The sequence below is a fragment of the Oxyura jamaicensis genome, chromosome 1, assembly GCF_011077185.1.
Source record: "Oxyura jamaicensis isolate SHBP4307 breed ruddy duck chromosome 1, BPBGC_Ojam_1.0, whole genome shotgun sequence".
NCBI lineage: Eukaryota > Metazoa > Chordata > Aves > Anseriformes > Anatidae > Oxyura > Oxyura jamaicensis.
Genome location: NC_048893.1, coordinates 2343049 through 2359518, shown reverse-complemented (window position 1 = coordinate 2359518; position 16470 = coordinate 2343049). Strand labels below are relative to the sequence as shown.

Sequence of the window (16470 nt, the reverse complement as noted above, 5' to 3'; positions counted from 1 at the left end):
AGCAGATTTGCTGCACCCTGACTGTGTTTCCTCAATTCTCTCTTCCTAAATTTGGATTTAGTAGACCTGCTCCAGCTTAAGTCTACACATATAAAAGCAAAAGACTTCACTTTCCAGCACGAAGGCACTCCTCAGACTTTCTCCAGAAGCAGCTCAGAGCATCATCTTCCTCGTGTGTCTTTGGTCCTCTCCTTACCAGCTCCCTTCACCAGGAGCTTTCACATCTTCTCCTTGCCAACACTGATGCCTCTACACGGGGCCCTGCTGAGCAACAGGAGCAGTCTTCACTGCCACTTGTCTTACAGAAACTGGGAATATTTTAACAGTAGTTCAATGAAGCCGTCCCCCAGAAGGGGTGAGGAGGGAAGGGGGTCCTACGTGAGATGTGTTGCCAATCTAGTTATTAGAGCACTGGGGGGACCAACAACTTAGCGGCCTAGCTGGAAACCGTGTCTTCAGGTCAGCGTTCAAGACGAGATGTTGTACATCGCCCTCAGGAAGTCCCTTTCTACTCCCATTGATCACAGGCAAAGCAGAAGGTTACTGCTGTGCCAAAGATAACAGTTTTTAGAAGGCTAAAATAAGGGGATGGGAATCCCAGCATTAAGGCCACCACTGTGAAAGCCAGCAAGGAAGCCAAGGGATAAGCAGACCTCTCAGGTCTGGCTTCTCACGGCAATGCCTCCACAATATATCTGACGTTTTTCTCCCTCTGATTACTGGATTTTTGATCTTGCCTGCACAAAGGTGTTGAGGGAGGGAAGAAGGAGAGGAGCAAGAGGGCCTGCGAAGGAGGAGGAAGGGGTAGGGGAGGAGAGGGAGCGAATATGTCTCTATCCACAGCCTCACCACATAATTTACAAGAAGGGGCAACTCATCATAAATAACCCAAAGCTCCTGGGAACAGTGACCTAATCAAGATGTATAATTGCATGCCTTATCTAAATGAAAGCATCATTTCAGAAATGATAATGTGCATCACTGTGGATTCAATTGCTATAGAGTTCAGCACCGAAGGGTAATTACAATGTTTAACAAATATATTCCCTTTGGGGGCCTGCAGTTAAAGATATCATGTCCTGGTTTCCCCTCATGTTGCATGCCTTCTACCAAATTATAAGGGTTTCCAAAATACCTCTCCTTTACACAATTTCTCATTGATTTCCCCAAGATGTTCTATTGTCCTGTCCAGACTGACTTTTAGCGATTACAGGACAAAAAAAGTTACCTAAGAAATGAAGCAAGGAAAAGAGCAGGTCCTGAGAGAGAAGAAATCAATCCACCTCCCTGCCTGCTTGGCATCATCCTGCACAGCGAGCACTGCAGAGATCCGATGAGTTAAAGACCGCCACCAGCCTCCTATCACCCCGCGAGGAAACACATTATCCTCTCTGACAGACCCTCCTGCCTGGATATTTGATACGATTCTTCAAAATTCTTCTTTTTTTTTTTTTTTTCCTTCTACCCGTCCTCATCTGAATAATGCCAGTCCCTTACAGGAGAAAACACGCGTGAGATAGCTCCAGGTTGTTAGCAGGCATAATCGATGCGTTACACTCAGCACGATGAAGGTCTAGCACAACCAGGTGCGTGCGTTATATTTATGCAGAGAGGTGGCATAAGATAAGCAGAAGTATGAAACGGCTTCCCACCAGGAGACGCTAAGCGGACCAGTACCTCTTAGCCTGGAGAAGAGGCGACCGATGGGGTATCCATAAAATCATACGTCAGAAAGGGAAGAGAGAACACGGCTGCACCCTTCCCAGAACGCAGGAGCCTGCAATTGAGCAATGAAGGGGATTTGGAACAAAAAGAAAAAAAAAAAAAAAAGGTGTATTTTTTTAGGCAGTGTGCAATTAAATTGGAAAACTGGTCACGGAAGGATGTCAGGCAGGCCAAAAAAGATGTGAATGAAGTAAAAAAAAAAATTAATCAGAAGACTTGAAGGGGGGTGGGTCCATTAAGGGTTATTAAACGCTATTCAGTATATAACCTTCACCTCAGGAAGTCCCTACACCGCTATCTGCTGGGAGATCGGAGGATATTCGGGATGAGAATTATTCAGCACATGCTGCTTTCCAGGAGCATCTCCAGCCCCGGCCAGCACTGCTCCATGGACAGCCAGCTGAACACAAGCCAGGAGTGGGCCCAGGTGGCCAAAAAGGCCAGTGGCATCCTGGCTTGTATCAGGAATAGCATGGGCAGCAGGGCTGGGGAGGTGATTGACCCCATGTACGAGGCTCTGGTGAGGCCGCACCTCAAATACTGGCCTCGGTTTTGGGCCCCTCACTACAAGAAGGACATCGAGGTGCTTGAGTGTGTGCAGAGAACAGCAAGGAAGGTGGTGAAGGGACAAAAAAATAACAGTTACGAGCGTTGACTGAGGGAAGGGGGTCGTGTTCTCTGGAGAAGAGGCTGAGGGGAGACCTCATGGCTCTCTACCTGAGAGAATGTTGTAGAGAGGAGGGTGTTGGTCTCTGTTCTCAAGTGATAAAATTCAAGGAAATAGTCTCATATTGCACCAGGGGAGGTTTAGATTGGGTGTCAGGAAGAATTTCTTCATGGAAAGGGTGGTGAGGCACTGGATCGGGCTGCCCAGGGAGGTGGTGGAGTCCCAACCCTGGAGGTATTTAAGCGACGTATGGATGTGGCACTAAGGGACGTTGTTTAGTGATGGGACTCGGGAGGTCAGGTTGATGGTTGGACTCAATGATCTTGAAGGTCCTTCCAACCTAGATCATCCTGTATTTGTATGATGCTATAACAGGTGGTGCAGTTCATGTACATAACACATTTCAGCTTTTTCAGAACAAGGTGCAATCGCTAAGAAAGGCCCAGAACCTGCTGCCCAAGTTTGCTCCAGTTCTCATTCAGAGACACAAGCAAGAAAGACCAACTTCTCCATGGAGATGTCTTAGGAAATATCTTGCAGACCATTGCCCCACCAAGTTCCTGCTCTGCCCTGGATGCAGGAGCCAAGCATGAAAACAACCCCAAAAAGCGTGTCCTTGTTATGCCATGGGACTGCCATGGCATGGATGAGCTCTCACCACCGCTGTAGGAAGCAGTGATCCCACAGAAAAAAAATATTTTCATTCATTCATTTTTTATTTTATTATACTTTTTGCTACTCATGATGGATGAATTCAGCAGGAAAGACAATCTAGTTTAGAGACAGATCTGTCAGCTGCAAAATAGCTGATCCCGCTCTGGGTTATTAGTTGGGAAAACAAAATTGAGCTAGCCCTGTATTTTGAGAATCTTTTTTAAACCCACATTAATAAAAAGAGAGAGAGAGAGAGAGAGTAAAGGAGAGGGAAAGAGTGAGAGAGCAACTTGAATAATTTTTGTGTCTTCTCCAACACCCTGATTAAAGCTGTGGTACCTAAATCAAAGATACCAAGAGAAACCTTAAAAGAAGACTGAGAACAATTTTGTGTGCTGCCATTTTTTTCACTTGCCTGTGTTCCATTATATATAAAGTTTTATTTTGTCTTCTTTTGATCTCTGAAGGTAAAGAAACAAGAGAGAGGTGAAAAAAAAAAAAAAAAAAGAAAGAAAAAGAAAAATTGACACCAATCTTGTTTGCTTCCTTCTCCTCGCCTCCATCAATAACTCAATTGGATCAGAAGTGAAGCGCAAGCAGAAATGAACTGAGCACAACCACCAAATGAAAACCAAATGCTGGCTTGCAAAAGCAATATTTCCAGCAACGTGAAATTACTGGGCAGCCTTTCCTCCCTTCCCCCAGCACGTTGCAGCCAGGCTGTTGTGGGGACCGATGCAAACTTTAGCTGCTTACGAAGGGTGCAGGGATACTCTGCAACCGCAGAGCTGCATTTCCTGGCCATAGAGCAGCATCTGCTGTGGCAGAGCGGAGCAATTTATGCTGAAGGTAAAGCTTCGATCACGGACTGCCTGATGGGTATGGAAGCAGTAGGGGTGCATGAGTCCACCTACATTCACAGATCTGTTGCCACACACATTGGATGTGTCACAGCACCTTTCTCTGCCCCCAAAGTAGGGACCACAACAGCCACACCTTTATTAAACCTTCAGGGAGCAATGTGCATGCCACATAAAGATGGGAATTGTGGAGGTGTTTAGCCCTGATCCTTCTTGCACACACACACACACACAAAGGGGGGGGGGGGGGGAAACAGACTTCTGCTTTCAAAATCTGCCTTGCTTCCCGTAGCACCCAGTAATGGGTGCCACAGTAGGTCCCCATGTGAGATCAGCTTCTCAAAACCAACGTGTCCAACCTCGGACAATACTTTAACTCATTGCAACTCACCCTGCCCTGTTGTGCTGGGACAAGAGGAACTGATGAGGCACACTGTGTTATCCTTCACCCTACCTCTGCCCACCCATGGCTGCTGTCATTTTTCTTCTCTACCGCTTCTGGAGCTCCCGATTCCAAGAGACGTGCTTGCTATCTTGTGTCTTCCAGCCATGGAAGACTCCTGACACATATGGCCCACAAGTGTGTTCACATCACCTAAACTTTGAATGACAAACAATGCTAAAATTCAGGGGGAGGACCTACTTTTGCACCCAAGGAGTTGGCCCCTCATGACCCATTCATAGCCAGCAAGAAAACCACAAGCTTTAGATGTGTTTGCTATCACATGCTCCAGGTCTGAAAGAAATAGCAAGGGGCTGTTGGGTGCCCTTGCAATTTTTTCTCTGATAATGAGTAATTTGGACTTTCTTACCCAAAGCACACCCCAAACTGCTCGCAGCAAGCTCACAGCTTGCACGTGGCAAATATATGATCAGCGCCCATCTACTGCTCAAGCTGGGAATTTGAAGGACTGGAGAGCTTAGAAGTTGGATTCTTAAGCAGTGATTTTTCCCTCCTAGACGTTGCCGGGTTCGAATAATGCCTGGGCAATACGTCTGCATGTGGGTTGTGAATTGTTTGTATGTGCGTATGCGGAGGGAGGGAGGCCAGTGGGAGGAATTCATTAGCATTTTGGTTGGTACATACTTGTGCTCCAAAACGAGCACGTGGAACAAAGAGGAGCCACATCGGGGAGCCCTGTTTTGCAAAGAGCCCTCTGACATTCACAGCTGTTCAGCGTGCTGGTGGCCAAACCCAGCCAAATCGCCATTCCTCAGGACAAACCAGGCCAAATCCTAAGCAAAGAGAAGCTCCTCACCCGCCACGACCCTTCTATGGCCCATCACCCATATGCTGCCTCCACCCCAGGTGTTTTTCCCCCTGCTTGAACTACATCTTTGCTGCAGTTTGAGCTGCTGCTTTCTCATCCCACCTGCAGCAGGCACAGAGAGATGACTCCCTTCCTCCTTGGAGCTCTTGCTGATGGTCTGCTGTTTTATCTGGACATCTCAGAACATCCCCAGTTTTTTCAAACAATTCTTAGGGAGTCACATTTTGAAGAAGATGCAGCCAAGCTCTACAGTAAAAGGGATGCAAGCAACTAAAGACACCAATAAAAACAGCATCTGTCTCTAATACCAAGTGTTCATCAGCATCCACTTTTTGTTTGTTTGTTTGTTTGTGTGGTTTTTTTTTGTTTTTTTTTTGTTTTTTTTTAGGGACAAGAGAGCTATGGGATAATGCCCAGGAAGACAGATTCAGGACCTGGAGTAGCACAGATTCCCTAAAATCTTACGGTTTTACTCCTTTTCTGCCTCACAGCTAACCGCTGCTAGTGGGAATTTAAAGTGCACATCCCAATTTCTCTCTTCCACTGGGCAAAAGGCACAAGGAGTGACAGGCAGAGTCGCCCAAATAACTTAACAGCAGTATCACAGCCCAAAAATCCCAGCTCCTCACCTCGCTGCACTACACATCACTACCAAAAACCTTCTGCCTACATTTTGATGCTTTTCTCTCCCCGTCCTTATGGCAATATATCTTCCCCACCTCTTCTCCTCTGCTGTTCCAGGAAGTTCATTAGAAAAGGAAAAGGAAATGACCTAAGGAGAAAATGAGGTCTTCTGGACCATGTGAGGGAGCACCGAGGTCTCTGTAAGAGCTTAGCACAGGAAGAGGCAACTGTCTCATTAGTTTCTGTTGTATGTTTGTTTTTCTGACCACTGCTGCTCCTTTCAACTCTCATCTTCCCCTCGGGCAAAAATCAGTTGCACAGGCTGTATTAAGCTTTCAGCTAAGCCTCCTCTTTGATTACAATTCCCAGCAAACCACCAGGGTGCAAGCAACATAATTAAATACCTTGCTTGCTCTGTAAACAGATATTCCCCCGAGAAGGCAACCCGTGACTCCCCAGATGGGCTGCCCAGGAGAAGTCCCCCCAACTTCAAGGTGAGGCTCGGGGAGCCGTAACGGTTGTGTTTCTGTCCCTGAGACGTTATCTCAACGGGCCACGCAAAATGCCAGTAATGGAGTACCCCAGAAAGGGATAAAAGGAACTGTTTAAGCGATAAGTGACTCGGACTGATAAAAAGTAATAACTGTGCAAGCCGTACAGCCAACTCACGTTCCCTGCCCTGAATGCATGGCTTTGCACATAGAGCTCATCAAAGGCATTTAGGTTTCCTATAATTTCTGCAGAATGCCAGATCTGATATCGAATCTGTCCATGGCAAAGCCCTGGGAATGGTAACCCAATAACGACACAAAAAAACTTCCTCGCTAGAGGGAAGAGAGAGCAAATCCTCTTGCAGACTTCACCTGTCTGGAATATTCTCTGGGAAGGCAAGGGGTTTCCCTGCCTCTCTCTCCAGAGAGGCTTTGCATCACTCCTCGCTAACATAAGGCTCTCAGGAGTGTAATTAAGGCAGCAGTGACGCACGGATAGGAGTGCCTTGGAGGAGAGCTGGAGGGGTGGTCTCTGGGTGTGGAAGGTCTCTGAAGACTTCAGCCGTGTTCAACCACATGGTGTTCACTGAATTTTGGTGACTTCCGTAGTTATGTGAGGTTAGGAGACAAGAGTAGGGGGAAGTAAGTAAAGAAATAACCCCCCTCAGGCTTCAGGAAGGAAGTTCTCCATTGAGGTTTATATTACGCTGTTGGGAAGATGAATTATGGGGGCCTGCGATTTTCTACATGGTCAGTGCCAAGCTGGATGTGTCACCTTCCTGGTACGGTCCACCACATTATCAGCTAAATTTCCACAGGGCAAAGAAAATCCTTTAAATTCTAATGAGAGCAATTTTTCAGAAGAGCCAAGACTGACCAAGTGGTCCCGTAACCTCCTGATATTTTCCTGCAAGAAATGTTATCTCAGGGTGTGTGCAGGCGGTTTGACCACAGGATGCTCCGCTGTGAACACGACAGTCTGCCTGGATGAAGCTATGAAAGAGAGGAAATCTGAAGGTCTCACCATGAGAAGAGTGGAAATCGGAAGGTCTCACCATGAAAAGAGCTCCAACAGACTCGCCTGATTATCGGCAAGGTACCTGTTGTGCTTTCAGGGAAAACCAGCCAAGGGCACGGCACACCTGGTTGACCCCGGCACCCAAATGCCCAACGAGTCCACCAAAACCTGCAGAAGTCTTGCTGAGAAGCACCTTCAAAGACTGGAAAATGGAAAAGCAGGAGGAATCCAGATGCAACACGCAAGACCAGCCGTCCTTCTCATTGCATGAACCCCTTTTGCTCTCCCACATTGCGTCTCCTTCCCTCTTGGGAAGTGGATCGTATGACCCATCAGGTCCAGCAGGAATTTTTGACGTCACTGTGTTAATGCAAAAAGCCTACAAGGCCTTTGTTAAAAAAATAAAAAATAAAAGATTTTGGATGGTTTACTTATTAATTGCTTTGCTTTTTTAGCACTTGCATTAAATAAGTACACATCCATATGGAACTGGGGGAGGGGGAGGCCACAGTAGCATAAAGGAAGGGAAACCAGGGAAATGTGAAACTTTCATGTGAGATAAGAACCTCATAACACTGTTATTATATCCCTCTGCAGTCAGGCGGTCTCCTGGTTTTAATAAAATCTCATTTTCCTTAAATTTTCCCATGTGGCCAACGTATTATGTGTGGAGTTTAATGTAGAGGGATATGATCTAAACTTAGACTCAGGTGGTCCGGGCCCTCTGGAACAGACGGGGTGGATTGTTGAACCTTGGATGGGGAATACAAACAGCACTAGAAAACGCTTATTTTTTTTTTTTTTCCCCTTTCCAAGATATAAAAAGAACTCACTATATTCAATTAATGATCCAGCCAGCCAGCCCAAATCAAAGAGACATGTATGCAGCCACGAAGGGGTGGGGGGGCAAGGGGATGAATAAAATCAACCCTCACTTGTCTTTGTTGGAAGTAACAAAGAAATTCAAAGGAGAAAAAAAAAGCGTGTATTTTTCCAAATGGTTAATATTTGTTTTGGTGTTTTATTTTTGTTTATTTGCTGGTTTTATTTTGGTTTTATTTTACGAGGTTATCAGTTATTGAAAACCGCCCCAGCCCTATTCCCCGCAGAACTCCTTAAGGTTTTCATTAGGACAGGGATATCACATTCATTAGGATCGCTGGTCCTGATGAATTCATTTTTGTTGTCACATACGATTCCACAAATGGACTGCACTTCGAGTTCCAAGGGTGAGCCTCTGCCACACAGCATCACTCACCAGAGATTTAAGAGAGAAATATACCTGAAATAGGATGTATTTCGGTATAGAGAAATGTTCTTTGCAGTAGCTTCACTCAAGAGCATTGGGACTTTGTTTTTTTTTGGTTTGCCTTTTTTTTTTTAATTAAAAAAGATACACCATTAAATTGCATGTTCCTAACAGCTACTCATTAAGCGTTTTTTCCAGATAGCACCAAAGGAAATTATTTATTCTGCTTGCAAAGCTTAGTCCAGCCAACGCCTTATTTTATTTGCAATATTTCTTGCCCTCTGCTATTTCTCTGTGCATTTCCAGAAGGCGTACTCAGGTTGTTGCTGCAGGAAGGAGAACGTGGGGCAGTTAAACAAGACATAATGGATCTGTGGTACCCTGCTGAGCATCGATTTAACAATTTCTGTCTGCGGCTGTAGGCTTCCAAATATAGGATCTCGCAGCCAGAGATGACCAGGATTAACTGGCAGGGCTTCCTGGATCGGTATTGACCGGTCATCCCCATCAGTGTCCCAGCGGAGCCTTCCCTTGCTTATGGGCTGGGACAGATGGACAGGGAGACCACCCAGAGCCCAGACTGCGACGGGGATGGTCGTGTACAATGGCTGGGATCAGATGTTGAACACGGGCATAAATGACATACGCAAGCACGTCAGTTCAGGCTGCAAAGGAAGGCAAGAAATCCTGAGCGACCTGCTGTGTGTCCCATCTGTTCTCCTTGCAAAGCACCTGATAAACCTGAGGGAACTTCAGCCAACCCTATAAATCCAGCAAGACCCCATCCGGAGCATGAAGGCAGAGAAGCTGAGGCAGGGAAGGACATCAGGGTCTTGAGCAGAGGTTTCGGAAGAGGTCTCCTTAAACACTCCTCTTCAGTAATTTCCTCAAGCATGAGCCTTTGTAAGGCAGCCTTCACCAGCAACCATTGCTGCCCTGCACCTTTTCGAGTTCTGAAGACACCAAGTGGGCAAAGAGGGAAGGACTGTCTCAAGTCACAGACAGGGGACGGGTCTCAAGAGCAAAATCCCAAAGGCAGCACTTGTCCTGCTCCTTGCAGAGCTGCAATAATTATTGCTGAACAGCAACCCTCTGGTTTGAGCTAGTTCACACCAACATTAAGCTTGGGTAAATGGTCCCGGTCGGCAACTGATAAGACCTTTGGGGATATATCAAAAGCCATGGATACTTTACACCAGAGCTGGGAATTGCACCTTGATCTCCTAAATTGCAGCCCAAAGCGTTAACCGTGGGCTCATCTTCTTATATTAAAACAGTGTAAGTGTCGCCTCCCTAAGGACTTGTCTTCTGGAAAGATTCTCTCCCTTTAAATTCACGCTCGGCTTTACTCTGGAAGAACTTTCATGTGTCAACAACTAAGTGAGATGATTAAAGATAGGCTCTTTTCTATTTCCCTGATTAAAAAAAAAAAAAAAAATGAGAAAAAAGAAAAAGAAATGAAGTCTTATCAGACAAAGACGACCTTAAAATCCCTTTTTCCATTTCCTAGATCAATAGGCACAATGGGGTACCCCAAGCCCACAGCATCACCGACCAACCTGCTGAAACAACTCATTCAGACTTGGCTCTGGTTTCAAAATAAATACTTTTGGGCGGAAGAAAGCCTCTTTGAATGGGCACCTTTCAAGCCGTGTCAAGTGCAAGCGGGCTTTGTGACCGAAGGGGCGTTAAGCAAGATGCAGCTCATCGGGGCTCACAATTGCAGCGCCTGGGCCAGTTCCCTCCCAGATACAATGCTCCAAGGGTTTCGATCAATCTCGGATAACTCCGAACCCCAAGAGGGAAAATTAGCAAAAACTGGTCAACTGATCTCCCAGGCTAGCAGCAGCATAGCGGCTAATCTCCCTTAATCTAATTCAATGGACTCTACTTAACATCCCCTGCCCTTTCTTTCTTCGTAAGGGAATAGGGAAGGATGAAATGAGCTCCTTTCCGCCCCGACTGTGCAGATCTTACATCTCCCCCCTCCTCTCCCACCCACAAAGTGCTACCCCGAGACGCTCGTCTTCCATCGCCACCTCACCTCGCGTCCTCCTGCTACTGCACCCCGTGCTTTGAAGTCTCCAGGAGCTAATTACAGCACTTGATTGGGGCAGGATGGGTGGAATAGAGCCCGGAGCAGTGTTTGTTGATGGAGGAACTCGTCCTGCCGGTGTGCTTGCTCTCCATCAAACGTGAATGTCAACAAAACCTCGCCTTCCTCTTTCATGAATTTTGAAAGAACTCTTTTTTTGGCTTGTATTTTTTTCTTTTTCTTTTTTCTTTTTTCTTTTTTTTTTTCTTCCTCTTCCCCTGGGATTCTCAGGACGGAAACGGCCGACCTTCATTACAGAGGTCACTACACAGGTTTGATGGTCCACAGCCTTCCCGGTTGCCATCTGACCCCGTATAAAATTATTAGAAAAGCCTGCCCACGTGAGCCCGGTCATACGGCAACCCCCCCGACATAATATTGACAGCATTTGAATGTGAACCTCAAAAGCAGCAAAGAAAAGGAGATTTACTAATTGCTGGAAAGAGGAAAAAGGCACACCTTGCTCACAGAGAGGCGTGCAGCTCATGTTAGACCTGTGGCAGAGGACAGCACCTGGACAGGGGACTTCCCTAAGTGCACCCTAATGAGCCAAAAATGACGAGAAGCTTGCAAACAAGCAGGGTGTGAAATTGCAAGTTGTGCATCTGGATTTAACCTATTTGCAGCACCGGCATGCAGTCGCCTTCTGTACTTGGCTCTGCAGGGACAGTGAGGCCGGGCTGTGGGATTTCAGCTGGCTGCAGGGTCTTACTCTGATAGTTTTGAGCTTACTACTGAGGGAGTTTTCCAGACCTGCAGAGGAACATTTGAATTCCAAATGAGAAAAAAAAAAAAAAAAACACTGGGGGGAGACTTGACAAAATCTTGACTTTTCTTTAAAACATGCCAAACTTTGGAGTTTTTTACCTTAAAATTATCTGACAGCACTGAGATAATATTTTCACTGCATACAAAGCCCTCATTAGGAGAACTTTTACGCTTAAGAATTAAGGTCTCGCTTATTATTGCTTCTTAATGCTTCTTTTTTAAAGCAATCTGTTCATTACGCTTCTTTTGTAACCCTCGTTCATGACAAATATCAGAGGAGAGCTCTCCTCTCTACACACGATTCTCCCCCTATTCCTTTCTTTCTATTCCCTTTTTTCTGTTTATTGATTACAGCAGGAATAAACTTTTTTTTCCTTGTATTTCTGTTTTTTTTTCTTCCTTTTTTTTTTAATGGATATATATCACTAAGCCTCACAGCCATGCAGCGCAGGGGTTCTACAGCTGGCCTGAGCTCCCCGTGCTGAGCGGGCCAACAAGGATTTAATTCGAAGGCTCCCAGAATCAATACTAGCCTTTGACTCGTCCTTATTTTATCCTTGTTGATGGTTGATGCCTGTTGTCAAAACTCCTGGAAGGTGTCTGCTGTGATTTGCTGTACCAGCTACGGAGACTTTAATGAGCAGAGTCCCTCTTATATTTGAGATCACCTTCAAAATCCATTACGCTGGCTCACTGGAGAGATCTTGGAAATCTTCCACGTGGAGAAACAGCCAAACCCCTCCTGTTGCAGCATTTTCTGCATTGGGGTTATGCTGCCCTGAATTGGTCACTTTGCAGCCCGTGGCAGCAGCTGTGCACCAGGTCTGGGGACATTCAGCCCCTCCATCCGCAGCATCCCAAGACAAGCTGGTTGCCCATAGGTGTTATTACACTTCCCGTTAGCCTAAGTCTCCACATGAAGATTTCAAAGAGCATACCAAGCCAACAAGGAGGCATTTTCCTCATCGCTATGCCCAGGAGAGGCTTTCCTTTCCAAAGGGAAAGATCCGCCCTAGGAAATACGCTTCAGTGAGTCCCACAAGCCACAAAACCCCATTCCCAGCTCCTGGGCTAGCAGCTGATCTCATGAGCTGACGTGAAGCAGGAGGACTTACAGCCTCCTGTAAAGAGCACATAAATCCCTCCCCAGTTCTTCTTTTATTCAGAATGAGCAGCTCGATCTCTGATAAGGGCCCAAGATAAGACCGGATCCCTATCGCTCCATCATCAGCAACCACTTCTTTCCCGGCACAAGTTGCCCTGTTTCAACCGAGCCATAAAAGCTATCATGCCAGCCTGTCCACAAGCAGCCCTGCTTTGCTGAACGGGGGCATTTAATGCAATTTACCTTCTGCTTAATCGTTCTCATGCACACGTTAATTGTTCTCCGACATGAGCAGGATACTAATCGGCGCTCAGATAACCTCTCCATCCTACTTTACATGCTGGTTCACGCTTTGCCTTGTTTTAACTGGAGCCATTTTTAATTCCAGTTAGGAAATTGATTATTCACACTTTTATTTGCCTTCTTTAAGAAGAAAGCGCAAGGAGCGCGAGAGGAATCGTAAATGCCTAGGTTAAGACCGGGAATGGAAATCTTGCATGTCAATGTGTGCGCATGGACACGTCGTACGCGTGGACGGGCTGCCAGGAAAGCGTCCTCATCATGTTCCTGATCAATACTGGGGAAGCTTTTTGCAGCAAAGGTGCTGAGGCCAGGTCACCGGGGCACGGGGGATGTAAGTCTTACTAGGCTGGCAGAAGGGCAGAACGCAGAGCTCAGGCAGGCAGAGAAAAAAACGTCGCAACCAATAACCCCATCGCTAAAAGCTTGACAAGGTCAGGGGCTGCCTTGATGTACAGAGCCTGTGCGTGTCTCAGAGGCTGTGAAATTTGGGATACGAGCTCGGCTCGGGACCACGGAGCCAGAAGGGGAAATGCAAGTGAAGCTGTGCAACAGATGGGTCAGTGGAAATGGTTCCCCAGCCCTGGGGCACCAGCAGGAAACTGCGAGGCTGGTTTGGTTTTGGTTCTACCTGGTAGTTGGCCTATAAGCAAGCGGGCTTCAAAGTGGGAGTGTTGGTCCCAAAGCTTTTGAGATGCTTTGCTGTCCAGAAATTCCCGTTCTTCTCCATGGACTGCAGAAGCATGGAATAATCATGTCCTGTGAAAACATCACATGAGAATATTCTACGAGATAATCCAGGCTCCGTAAAACCTCTCCAGGGCAGTGGTATTTTTAGAAGGGGGTTATGGAAAGCAGGAGGAAAAGGGATTTGCTGAAAACCACAGAGCAAGACTGGATATCAGCAACAGCAAGGTTAGACATGCTGGTATCCTTCCTTTCCCTGTATTCTTCTTTCCTTCTTTTTAATTCTTTCCTTTTTTGGTTTTGATAGAAACACAAGCAATCTCTTTTGAAAGAGATTCTTCTGAAAGCAAACAAACAAACAAAAATCTAGTTTGCTGCTAAAAGCAACTGCAAGAACCACAAATATATATATATAAAGACTGATAACATTTGGCTGGTCCTTATCAAAACCTAGAGGAAGGACCCAGAGCCTGATTCTGTATTCATATTCGTGGGCAGCCTTAGCTTTCTCTTGCACGCTTGATCCCACTGAGGTCAAACCGCAGTTGGGTTGATCATATGATGTGGCCCAACTTCTTCACCTAGGGGCTACGAACACACACACAAAAAAAGGACTTTTCTTTCTTTTCTTTGCCTTTGATCTGCATAAGACTCAGAAAGCAGCTGGCAGGTAGGAGTTAGAAGCCAGCATAATGCATTAGCCCAGTATCCGGCTATTTAATCTCTGGCCAGACATGCTCCGATGGAGTAACTACAGCCGCGGAGGCCAGATGCGTCGAAGATAGGCTGCGTGCCCCTGTGCATAATGCAGCGAACCAGCTCACCAGGCCTGGCAGAGGCAGGTAGCATCTTTATTTCAATCTGGTTTCTACTTTTCCAGCCGAACGCATCGGGAAGCTCCATTATCAGCCGGGAGGTTTGGTGCCGTCCAACTGGAACCGTGTTCCTGATACGATCAGCCATTAGGAACCGGGCTTTGCTTAGGATTTTTCAGGCACCTCCAGGTCTCTGTTAAACAAGAGCAGACTGCAGCTGGCAAAACTCCTGGGAGCTGCGGGGATTTCACTGCCAGCAACAGAGCTCCCGCGGTGCCGACGCGGACAGGCAAGAGCTCTCCTTGGCTGAGTATTCACTGCATGCTCTAAGCTCTAATTCCAGTAACCAAGAAGCAAGCAAACTAGAAGGGGATCTGCTTAATGCTCCTTCCTCGAAGCTTCCAGCTGGCAGCAGTGCCCGGGATATTGCCCACCTCTTTGTCCTTCCACTCCTGTTCCCCTCGGGTTGCGCATTGCCAAGCCTCAGTGGGATCCAAGTTGATAGCTGAAAACTCAAGAATTGGGCCTGTTTTCCCCCAAAAGTTGTAGTCTAGAACCACCAAAGCCAGACCCTGCTGTCCTCCCCTCCCCAGTCTCTAAGCCTGGGAGCTAGTCCCTGCGAGCACAGCAGGATCGCGCCCATAAAAAACATCTGCCCTAAAGTCCCCCCCTGTGTAACAGATAATTTAGAGACTTTCTGCATGGAATGACGCTCTCTAAATAACATCTGCTCTGGTGAACATCAGTTACGAGTTCCCTTCCTGGAAGGCTCTGTAAGGAATATTGTCCTGAAGGTTGACTGAAAACTCATGAAATTTGGCAGAACTGGGAAGTGCTCTTTGCTCAGGACACGGGCAGGGGAGCAAAGGAGCCATAGAGGGCAATGCCCCGAACGAAGTCCTTGCAGGAAGGAATGATTAGCAATTCCATTCAATCAGGAATAATAACCCCTGGCACAGCTCCGGGGTCTGGATCGCAGGGCAGTGGGCTCAGGCACTGGGGATCTGATGGATCTTTTCTTCTGGGATCTTCTGCCTGAGGCAATCGTACCCAACTCAGTCTGGGATCCGCTGGAAAAGCGGAGGGGAAGATTTTAGGCGAAGCGTTAACGAGAAAAAGGAACCACGAGCAAGTTTCCTCCTGTTGTCTGATCGCTAAATACATTCAGGGAACAGAACTTTATGCATCCTTTGTGTGAGAGTGGGATTTCATCAAAGGGATAATAACTGCATCATCAATTTCTCCTCCGAAATGAAACCCAAACATTGCCTGAATGCAGCAGCCAAAAGCGGCAGCAATAACATTGCTGGAAAGACTCCGTAATTGCAACTCCGTAAACCATAATCTTTGTTTTAGAAATAACACCTGCTCTCCGACTGACTTACCCTCCGTGGTCCCACCTCCTGAAACTCCCTGCAAACACTGGCAGCCAGCTTAGGAGCTCATATAAAACGCTCAAGCACACCCGCTTCGTGAAAACATATTAACTAAATGGAGCTGCAGGCTTCATTCCCCTTTGCCAGGAGATGATTTCTGCCTCCAGCTCCACTCCTCATAATTTATTTCCCTTTCCTAAGTGCTGATATGCACTCTCCTACATTAAAAAAAAAATAAGAAGAAGTGCTTTTCTGATTCCGCTGGCAGAAAGGAGGCTGCCGAGCCACTTGCTGCTCTGCATGGGAAACTTCAGCTCACGTTTCTCCGATTCAGATTTCTTTTTTATCTCCTTTGGGTGTTTTTATTTTTTAGAGCAGGGAGGGAAGAGCGGCTGCGAGGCTCAGCATTATGGGGGGCGGGGGAAAGGATGGGGACGGAGCAGGGGACACATCTGAAGGCAACCAGCTGGAGTCCATCCCACCCCGTTGCTCAGCACGAAGTGAAGCAAGGGCTCGTGGAAGGTACCAGCTTGATGGGATGGGATACAAAAGGCAGAAGATGCTGCCTTACCCGCGCATCGTTTGCCTACCTGTGCCTATAGGAGAGTTTAATTGCTTTTTTTCATCCAGAATGTGATAAATCAAGGATAACTCACGCTGTGAAGGAGCGCAACCCCCGTTCAGACTTTCTATTCCCCATCCTTTCTCACCGGAGCTGCCTCTGGGAGCTGCCATCCCCTCCTGGTCCAGGCACCAAACCCTTCA

General features: G+C 46.8%; 1 protein-coding gene across 10 annotated transcripts in view; it reads right to left on the bottom strand.

The window, feature by feature from the left end:
- PLXNA4 (plexin A4) overlaps window positions 1–16470 on the bottom strand; it is a 407314-nt gene that overhangs the window by 257817 nt on the left and 133027 nt on the right. Inside the window, exon 4 of one of the 10 annotated variants that reach the window (XM_035315941.1) lies at window positions 1706–1777. The exons of the other annotated variants lie outside the window; for them this stretch is intronic. Coding sequence (XP_035171832.1) covers window positions 1721–1777 — 57 coding nt within the window. The 3' untranslated portion in view covers window positions 1706–1720. Of the gene's footprint in view, window positions 1–1705; window positions 1778–16470 lie in introns of those variants that run through there. 10 annotated transcript variants of the gene reach the window in all.